This window comes from Equus asinus, chromosome 1 (assembly GCF_041296235.1).
Source record: "Equus asinus isolate D_3611 breed Donkey chromosome 1, EquAss-T2T_v2, whole genome shotgun sequence".
Classification (NCBI taxonomy): Eukaryota; Metazoa; Chordata; class Mammalia; order Perissodactyla; family Equidae; genus Equus; species Equus asinus.
The window spans coordinates 146381499-146392260 of record NC_091790.1 but is presented as its reverse complement, the minus strand read 5'-3'; the positions used below and the strand labels follow the sequence as shown (position 1 = coordinate 146392260).

The window sequence follows — 10762 nt, the reverse complement described above, 5'->3', positions numbered from 1 at the left end:
CGCGTGTTAGCACCGGCTACTCTGATTTACAAGTTTCAGGGAATGTACAGTGTGTGTCCTTGCTGTCCACAGTCATTGAGCGTTTCCCCAGTCATGTTTTTTTATACATTAAAAAAAATTGTTTTTGATACAGATCCATCCCCTCCTCGTTCCTTACATGGATCCTGAACTGAGTGTTGTGCGTTCACACTCCTGCGTCTCCATAACGTTCCATTTAAGGAAGGAAACTTTCAAACAGAAATCGAGAACTGCGGCACGTTTCCCAACGGGTGGAACAGCTGCCGGAAACGTCCTTTGGTCTCTAGCATTGGTCGTCACCAGTCAATTTCAACACCACTGAGTCCCTGGTCCCATCCCCGAGGCCTCCCATCCCCTGTTAAGCCGAGTCTTCTTAAAAGACTAGAGCTGCAAGCCCCATAGGAGGATCAGGGCAAGTGCTTTCAGAGTTGCAGCCCTCACTTTTTAACGTCCTGGTCATTGTCCTTGAAACCCGAGCCCCGTCACCGCTCGCCCCCAACTCCGGCTCTGGCTGTTTAAAAGCTGGAGAGGAAGTGAAAGCGTCAAGTACAGTAAGAGACACCCTCTACCTCAGTGTATACATAACAAAAGCTCGAGAAGCCTGCGGGTCCCTAGGATATCCGAGCCACTCCATTCTCTCCCTGCTCCTCCCCACCTCCACAGTGGACTGGAAGCACGTTGTCCCAGTGTACATGTGAGACAAATTTGATTTTGTTACTTTTCCTCACCTAAATCGCTCTGTAGTCCTCCGTTTTCCCTTCCAACGCAAACCCTCCTTACAAGGAATTCCTCTGCTTCTCCCAGGTGCTTCCCCCATGGATTTTTTATTTTACTGTCCCATGAAAGATAAGGTCTTGTTTTACTTGAGGATGGTCGTCAAAAAAAAATGTTTTTGATAAACCATAATGGTGGTGGTGGGTGTTGCAAAACGAGAAGAGAACTTGGGCCAAAAGGTCGTTGGGAACGAGGCAACAGAGCGAGGTGTGCCCCTTCGGTTAAAAGTAGGGGGGCTGCAGATCTTAAGGGAGGGGAGGAGGGGGAGTAAGGAGGCACAGGCTTAGTGGATCGCACTTCAGGGTATATACCTGAGCCGAGCAAAAGTGCTTTAGGAAATCAGCCCAGTAGTGACCAAACACACCAGTAAGGAGAACTGGCGACTCGATACACATGGCTTCAGAGTCCCCGGGCGCCTTAACAATAAGCAGCGGGTTGGGAAGGCAGTCGATTTCTTCCGTGGCGTTTGCAGGCTGTGGACCCTGCGCCAGCCGGCGGAGCACCCGCTTTGGGTAGAGGGGCGCGGAAGATCCAGGAGAAGGGGCAGCAAGCCGCCTGATTGACAGCCCGAAATCTGATCTTGTGAAAGAGACGCGGAGCCAATGGGAGGCAGCGATCCATCAGTTTGGATTGGAGGCCCCTGGAGGAGAAGTAGAGGAAAAACCACCGAATTGAGCTCTGTCAGAGGCGCTTTCGGCTTCCAAGGGGGAAGTGCTGGGCAATAATTAATGTTTTTATTAAATTTAGAGGGAATTTTTTGCAGCCGTTCGCCTAGCGTGGCCTTCAGGTGGGTCTTTCCAACAACTTTTTGTGTCTCTCCAGATAATTGCATGGTTGCGGGGTGCAAAAACTATCCTTATGAAAGAGGTGTCTCCGTCTCTTTAGTCCCGTTAGGTGCAAAGCAAGTCTCGTTGATCGCCATTGCTAGTTTTGCACACGTTTGCGAATCAGAGCTGCCCGGGGTACATCGACCGCGCAGGGAAACATCGAGAGTGTAAATAAATACATCGCCTCTTGTTCGGATTTTTGCTACTGCCGAAAATATGTAAATTGTGAACTCTCTTGGCTCTCTTTGGATCCAGGTGAAGGAGGCGGTGTAGGGAGGGTTATTTTTGTGAATGGGACCGTCGGAGGGTAATTAGCTATGCAAATTCAAGAGCTTCATTCATGAATTTTTTTTTTTTTTTTAGCCTAAAAGCCATCTTGTTCCCCTCTAGGTTGATAGAAGTCCAGATCCCGAGGAAATCTCCAGCTAAATGCTCAAAATATAAAACACTGAGCTGGGATTTGCGAAGAGCGGCAGAATGGATGGATTTTATGACCAGCAAGTGCCTTACATGGTCACCAATGTGAGTGATCAGTTCGAAAGTTGCTGTTTATAAACTTGACTCCGACGGGGGGGTGGAGGGGAGGGAGAGAATGAGAAGGGAGGGGGGCAAGGGGGTTGGGATTGCAGATACTTTATCTGCTTTGTTGCCACTGTAGGGCGACTCTGCTTCTAGAAGCCCAATCTTCAAAATGAGCTTACCTTTCAGTGATTTGGATAAGGCATAGTTTTGTTTTTAAGACCCCTTTTTCTGATTAAAGTGCCCAAGATGAGTGCAAGAGGAGATGGAGGGCAGCAGCAGCTGCTGCACTCAAAGTTTTTGGCTGGGTTTGTCTGCCACATTGAAAAGAATGAAGTTGAGACAAATGCTGACACTTTTTGTTTACATGGGCTGTTTTTGTTTCTTTATCTTTTTCTCTCATTTTCTCTCTTCTGTTTTTTATTTCACCACTCTCCTTTTGTTTTGGGGGGGGGTTATCAGAGAATAAAATTCACTGTATTTTAATTTGATCACTAGCTTTGATCCAGCCTAAAAACGACTTTAAGTGCAATTGCTTAATGTTGTTTTGATGCTGAGATACCATGAGTATATGTCTGATAAATAGTAGTGTGTTATGATCGGCACTGGCAAGCAACTCTCCCTGGCTGTTGAGTTCTCAGCATAAGCTTTCACTGTCAAATAAAGGCAGAAAATGAATATTAGTGTTTATACTCTTGAGTTTGATTTTTCTATTTAGAGAGAGGGCTCAGTAGACTGTGTGCATGTGTTTTTTGTGTGACATCTGAGGTTTACATTTTTCTAAAGGATTTTATCTTTCCCTTTGTAGAATCAGCGTGGGAGAAATTGTAACGAGAAACCAACAAATGTCAGGAAAAGAAAATTCATTAACAGAGATCTGGCTCATGATTCAGAAGGTGAGGTTTGATTTGGGGCTGAATACCCCCTCTTTACCTATACTCTCCACCCTCATAGAGAAGAGGAGCACTTCAGTCTTAGGTTAAAAATGATAAACTTTCAAATTACTGCATTTAAGTAAGACTTTTACTTGGAGCACTTAACATAACGTGATGATTTGCATTGGAGGATATTTTATGGCCCTGTCACAAACTAATGAAAGGAGGAAATAAAAACTTAACAGTTGACATCCTTCTTTTAATCATTCTTTTGTGTTTAAATACCCATGTCCATATGGCATATAACTAATCGCATACACTAAGGTAACAATTTAAAAATATCCAACACAGTGGAACAAATAAGCAGCTATGTACACTGCTTAATTTCTCCTTTCTACTTTATTAGAAGTTAAACAATATAAGTGATTGTTTGATTTCCCATCCCCCTGACACTAAAACCATATACTATTATCAAAATTTTCATGGATGATTTTGATGACTCCATTGTGAGATCATAATGTTTTGTTTACAGGCCTTAAAGTGTTCACTGAATCATAATTAAGGCCTAATTAGTAATTATAATACCTATTTGGGAAATTAAGTTGCAGATTCTTTTTATGAACTGTTGGTAGGAGGTCAATGTATTATAAATTATTCCAGCCATATGGGAACATTCACAATAAACTTAATATACTTAGATTTAATTATCAAAGCTCAGTTTGCCCTTTAGATTAGGTATATTGAATTCTGAAACTTCCTCAAATCTTCATACTTAACTGGATACCCCTCTCCCTCCCCGCTATGACAAAACACACAGTTTTGGACTTGATAAGAAACAGGTACCAGGGAATTATCTCTCTGACCTTTGTAAAGCTTTTGTCTACCTATAGTAGAAATTTTCCTCTAAAATCTTATATTTAAAAGCTGTCCCTTTTAGTTTGGAGGCATTGAACCTGAAAACATATAGTATTTGGAGAATTACACCATATCCTGTTACATCTTTTACATCAGATTCAGAAGATATATATAAAATATTTTCCGGTCTTTAAAATTTTTCCCCTACTACTACTTTAGCAAGAGTTGAATATATTTAAGAAAGATTTCCGTGGAAAGACACACCTTCACCTCAGCCTTTTTGTGAATCCTAGTGTATGTGTGTTTGGTGTCCTTGAGTTTATTTATTAAGGTATTTGTTAAAAGGGGGGAGAAAAAAGATAATGACTATTATTTAGTCGACTAAAAGAATTTCTTAAAGAAGTGTTGCTTAATAGCCATCAAAATGGGCAGGATCAGTGAGATATTTAAGTTATGAATCCTCTTTCTTTTTATGTTGACTCCCTCCCCAAATTAAATTGATATTTAATACCAATTTCATGACAAACATTTCCATTTAATGAAGCCTAAAGCTTTGCAAATCTTTTGTTTATGTCTTTGACTTGTTTTTTAGAACTCTTTCAAGATCTAAGTCAATTACAGGAAACGTGGCTTGCAGAAGGTAAGGCAAAAAAAAAATTGCTTTAAAAGGAGGGGGAAAGCAACTCTAGAAGGGAAAAAAAAAGTCCTGAACTTGCTGTCTTAATGTTCAGCCCAATTAATTGAGCTCTAAAAGAGCCACCTCATGTGTCATGCATACATTAGAGCCGCTGATGAGTTTGTCTTTGGGGAATGTGGGGCTGCACTACCCAGTGTCATCACAAATTACCAGGAGAAATTGCTTCCAGCTCACAATCACATCTGCTTTTGGCAAGAACTAATGCACCAAGACTTCAAGTTCTAAGCCTCTGTTCAGATTTTAATTGCAATTGATCAGGTTTTATATTATTGTACCTCGAGAGACCTCCTAGAGCCAGAACCCGGCTTGCTGTTTCCTTTAGAGCAGCGCATATCATTATTTGGTGTTCTGGTGGAGGACTTTTCTGATGGCAGAAATTAGTTTCTCTGGGTTCATCAGGACGGGATGCTTCAAGATTTAAGTGCAAGTGTCTTCTTTCCACCTTGTTCACAACACAGAACGTTAGGTGTGTATCCAATACTTAGGAAATCTGTGGCTTTAAAATAAATCTTTGGGGGCTTTGAGAATTTTAAAAATGTTTTTTATTTGTTACTGTTATGTGATGTTTGTTGAAATTGATCTTTGCTATTATGTCACTTGTTTTAGAATTTATTTACTACGGCAAGGAGACATTTAGAGGGCATTACTTTGATTTTTGATTACTATTTGATAAAATTTTGTGTTGCAATCTATTGTACCTTTTATTGTGTGAAACTTTATTTTGGAACAATGAGATATTGCTTCAGTACAGCTTTATACAGCTTGAGAACTGCCTAATGTTGAGAGATTTTTCTTCGCGTCCGTAGTTTGAAATTTTTCTTTTCTATTTGTCATAATAAATGTGAAATATTAATTTTATCCTGTGATGTGTTTTGTGGGAAACACAAAGAGAAAATTATAGATATTTAAGCACTAAGTATAACTGTGTTATTTCTGTCTTTATATTGTATGGGAAACATGCAATTTTTGGAACAGATTTTTAAGATGGTTAAAAGAAGAGAGAGGGTCTCTTTAAATGGAACCCAAGTGTGGCTGTTCTACTTTGAGGCAGACTGCTGCATTTTATCGGTGGTCTTGCTTGCAGTTGATCAAGTTGCTGTTAGCATGTAAAATAAGTTTCTTTGTTTTGGTGATATTCTAGTTCTCCAAAGAGCTTTTGCAATCTTTATGAATCTTCAGTTAAATAGATTTCCTAGTAGCTCTTTGAAAGGGTGATTGTATTTGTATGTTAATGAAAGGTAAGTATTAATGAAAGTTTTTCTTACATTTAAAGGTCATTTTGCTTGTCTCTGTAAATGAAACTTATTGCAATAGATTACTTATTATTGCAACATAAGCCATGTATTCAAACGTAACTTTTTCAAGAAAAATTTGCACAGAGGTTCTTGCATTAACTTTCATCTGTTAGTTTTGCAAAGTTGAAGGTTGTGAGAACATTAAGGGAATTTATTCGCTTCTCCAAAATAACTTAAAATATCTATTTTAATTGTTCTGGAAGGTTTGTTGGTTCTTGAGATGTTTAAGTCTCATTGATTCCAAGTCAGTGCACTTGCTGGCAGATTTTGAATGTGCATAGCAACTCTGTTCCTGGAATTTTAAAATGTGGAATCTGTGACAGACTCTTACCATTTTATAATCAGTTTCAGCACAGTTTTTTACTTTTGACTTGTTTTGTTCCTTTGTCGCTTGGATAAGTGATTTGAATAATTTATCCCAGTCTATCTTTCAAAACTCTGCACTGAATATTCTTACCCATGATTATTAACATACCTGTAAATCAGTTCTGAAGATTCAACTTTATATAAAATAAACCTAGAAAATGACTGATGTATTTGGAGGAACATGGACTTTTACTTAGAAAAGAATTCATAAGCTTAAATAAGTTCAGGAATTAGTCCTTGGAGTGTCTTACTGAAGATGCAGGTGGGCTGCTACTTACAAACTATGGATAAGATTGCAATTTGGAACAATTTAAACATTTTTCAAAATAACTTACATTAATTTATCCTATCATGATATAAACCAAAAGTTAATACAATTTTTTAAATCTAACAGTGAGAAGAGTTTTTGTTTTTTACTATTTGTTAATAGACTGCACATTTATTTTCATTTTTAGCAATTATATGTAATTATATTATTTGCATTAGCCTTTTGACTTGACTTATCCCACATCTTGAACAATATTAGCTAAGAAGAGATCTCAAAATTACACTAGTTTATTCGTAGCTAGATTTGTCCATTTATGTCATTCTGGACATCCAGAAATTAAAACACTGCCAAATTGGCAGACTACGAACCATTTACATATTTCTTTTCATAACGCTTTGTAGCCATGAAAGTGACCATGGAATTTTAAGGCATCTTGACCCTTTTAAAAAAGATCATTGGCAATTAGCCAAGTTTCTCCCATGAGTTAGAATCCCACTGGAAGTTAAACAGATCTAAAAATCTTATTAGACGTGAGAGTCAAGGTAGTTGTAAAGTGTCATGTAAAAATCGTGTTTTTAAAAAATTATCCAAGTCCCTGAATACTTGGAAAATGATACATCCTAGCATGTTTACTTTTGTCCTGTAAGAATTTTTATAGATTAGACCCAAAGTGCAATGTAAGGATCAGTCATAGCTGAATTATTATGGATTATGAAATGTGTTTTATGTCAATGGAGAAATTGGGATAGGTAAGGCAGGACTATTTGAGGGCGGGGTGAGAACCAGTATTTTCAATTTGCTAAAGTCCTCTCTAAAAATATACTGCCGTTCTGCCCCAAAATTGCTTTCCAAACGAGGTTCAAAAATATATTTGTGAAGAATAGAACTTTATATTAGTATCACTTTCTGAGTACTAACACTGCAATTTAAAAGTTTGTAACATATATACCACAATTTAAAATAATCACTTTTCATTCTGAAGAAAATTGAAAAGGTAATGTTTTCAGTGACCACAGTAGCAGTTAAAAAAAATTAGAGAATGTGCCTATTTTAAATTTTGCCATAGCTACTTTATATTGTAATTTTACTATGTGCAGTTCTTTATTGATTCTTTGTCTTTTGAATTAGATTGCTACTGACAGAAAGGCCATTTCAATTATTTGATCCCATGAAATAATGAGTTCAAATATCAATCCCATCATCATCGTGGTAACATCTTGTTCTTAACAACCTGTTTTAAGTGGGGCTTTAGTGAATGGTGTCCCAGAAATTCATAGTTAAAATGGACCCTTTAGCGTGGGGGGGGCAGGAATAGAAGGATGTAAAATTGAGTTTAAAAAGGATTGCATTCTTCTAAAGATGCTTATTAAAGCTTACCTACCAACACAACTTAAAGAGAAATAAAAAATGTCATATGTATGTACTGTAAATATATAGCAACTTTCGAACCTTATTTTGCATGTGGGTATAGATGTTCTTGCGTTTCCCTTTCATCAGTAATACTAAGGAAAAAAGTCAACAGTGATTCCCTGCCATCGGGGTAAAATATTTTTCAGTGGTGGTGTAGCAGGGTTTCGTGCTGCCACCACACTTGAGTCAAAGTTTTATCTCCAAGAACAACCATTCTACACCAAAAGTTATTACCTCATGCAGATCAGGCTATTTTTTCTTTTGTTTTCTGTGACCTTCAAATAATAGTCAGGTTGACTTAAAAGTAGAGATATTGTATCTCCTCAATTCACTTCAGTGGCTGACACTAAATTTATATTAAAAATCATTTATTATGATGTTCCTTAAATACTATAGGCTGTTGTCGCTCTCTGTACATAATGTCATCCACGATACACAATAGGCATAATGCACTCATTTTTATTTTTCAAAAATTATACTGTTTCTTTTTAAAATGGAACGTGAATTGGATGTGTGCTCCGAAATTTTTTTCTTTTTCATATGATGCAGTAAGGAATAAAGACTTTAAAAACTACGCTATTTTATGTGGTTTACATAAAAAAGGAATTGAGAATTAAGCGTTAAATTACAGAAGTCCCTACTATGTTTTAGAATTGAGCAGGAGTCATTTTGTAAGAGGGAAGGGAGGTCTATCACCCCTCTTTTTGTTGTGCCAGGAAATACTCTAAAATATGAAAGACTTCTTGTTTTGACTTGAATAAAAGATATGTAGAGTAAATGTATTATATTTTTAAATATTCATTGGAATTATATAAATGCCTTTTCATCTAGGGTCTATTTGCAAAATAGAAAAGTTTCTTCCAAATAAAATTTGAATTTGATGTAGCCTAGATACAGTTTTTCCAGAGGGTTCTAATCAATGTTACTGAAATATTGCTGAGCTTTTCTAGCTTAGTTGTAGTAAATGTGTAATTTCTTGACTTTCATAATGTACCCTTTGACCTGTGTACAATCTTGTAATTAAAATACCGCTAATAATAAAGTCAGACCTCTGTAGCACTGGGGCAAATATTTGGCTAGAAACAACAGTTCTGAGGTACTCTTAAGTTTTCAAGTCACTATATGGATCAGTTTAGAGTTAGGAATTGAAGCTGATTTGAGACCAAAGACGACTAAAACTTACTGTTTTCTTTCTTTCAGAGCATAGAGAAAGGATGTCTTTATCAAGTATTAAAGATGTTTCTGTCATGAGGAAATAGGCCCTTTTTTTTGTATGTTTAAATATGTTTATACTTCTGCATTAATTAATGCTTATACACTGGTACAATCGTTTTAATGTTAAAAGCGGATGTGGTATAAAACTAGGCTTAGTGGCCTCATGATTATTTTGTTCCATGGCCTGAAGCTTCGTTTCAGGATTAAACAGAATACCACTGTGCGAAGGTTGATTTTCCTGTTGTTTTACTTTTATTTAAAATAAAATTTAAATGTCTTCAGAGAAGCTTGTTTCTAACCCTGTGATTCAAAGTGAAATGCTACAAAGTTCAGCAATAATCTATTATAATCCTAGGAAAAAGAAAATTTGAATAACAGGCAAGAAAAATAAGGCTTTTCTTTAATGGTTTGTCCTCTTTCTTCCTTCATTCCTTCCTTCCTCCATCCATTCTTCCATCCTCCTATCCTTGTTTCTTTCCCCTTTTCCTTTTTCCTTCCTTCCTTTCTTGGTTTTGTACATTCAAGTTTCTGTAACAAGTTCCTATAAAGCAGGATGGCTTAAACATATATAAATATATGTGGATTTAATTTTGTAAACTTGTCATTTATTTAAATGTGGACGTTAATGGATCTGAGCTGTATTTGAGATAGAGCAATAAAATCGGTGTGTTTATATTGTAAGTTCAAGTTGACTTGCTTTAGCTCTCTGGAAGGGTGTGACATGAAAAGATTGCGGTTGGGCCACATGGCTCATGCTGGACTGTGTTTTTGTGAATGGAGGCAGAACTCCAGTTCTGCCTGCTTGTCTGGAGGAATTGCTGAGGAGATCAGCTGTCTCATTCACGGGCAGAAAGAATGACTCATACATCTTCCGCCTTGTTTGGCTCCAGGTCATTGTTACAGTGGATAGAACTGGTTTTAATTAAATATTAACCCCTTTTATACTTGACATTTGTTTCATTTGTAGTTTTTCTACTTTTTTCCTAGCTTTAAAGGAAAACTCAACAGGCGCCTAGTTTGTAAGAAAAAGGGGCTTTTAACTTGCCTGCAGCCAACCTTGGAAAATATTTAAACACCCACCTTTTCTTAAGTAATAATTATTATTTTATTTGAAAGTTTAAAAGAAGCGTAGAATAAAGGCAAACTCTATTTAAAAATTGCCCACCTCCCAGGAAATGTGAGTTAAGAAAGTATATTAAAATTGAAAATGAGGGTTAGTGATTCTGTGATGTCTACATCATTATTAGTATTTTCATGAGTTTCTTTCTCATGATATGGATTGCTATGTAGTAAAAAGAAAGAGAGGAGAGAAAAACAACTTTGGATAATAATCTAGGTGAAGCAGATAGCTGAGAGTGCAGATGCTGGCCTTTTAAAGCTGAAGTCCTGAGACTTGATGGCAACTTGTCTATTAATGTGCAATGAACTGATAGAGGCCCTCCAGCCATTACCAATAAAATCCGCATGCTTAATCTTCTTGAAAGCCTTTTATTGGTCTTTGGGTATATACTTTCTCTCCTTCTCCTTTCTTACTCTTCCTTCCCCTTCCTCTTTAATTACGTAGTGTGGGGAAACATTTTCATTCCCCAAAGGTGATTATTCCAAGCATAGTTTATAATAGACAGCAGTAAAAAAGCGTTTTT

At 37.1% G+C, this 10762-nt stretch overlaps 1 protein-coding gene across 8 annotated transcripts in view; it reads left to right on the top strand.

Moving 5' to 3' along the window:
* Nucleotides 1-599: 599 nt before the first annotated feature.
* The window catches only part of ETV1 (ETS variant transcription factor 1), a 92324-nt gene continuing 82161 nt past the window's right edge, over nt 600-10762 (top strand). The window contains exons 1-5 of one of the 8 annotated variants that reach the window (XM_014863065.3): nt 1151-1579; nt 1678-1874; nt 2010-2141; nt 2947-3034; nt 4461-4508. In XM_014863065.3, the coding sequence (XP_014718551.1) occupies nt 2097-2141; nt 2947-3034; nt 4461-4508 (181 nt within the window). In that variant the 5' untranslated portion in view covers nt 1151-1579; nt 1678-1874; nt 2010-2096. The other 7 variants (XM_014863066.3, XM_014863064.3, XM_044766636.2 and 4 more) reach the window with 7 other exon arrangements.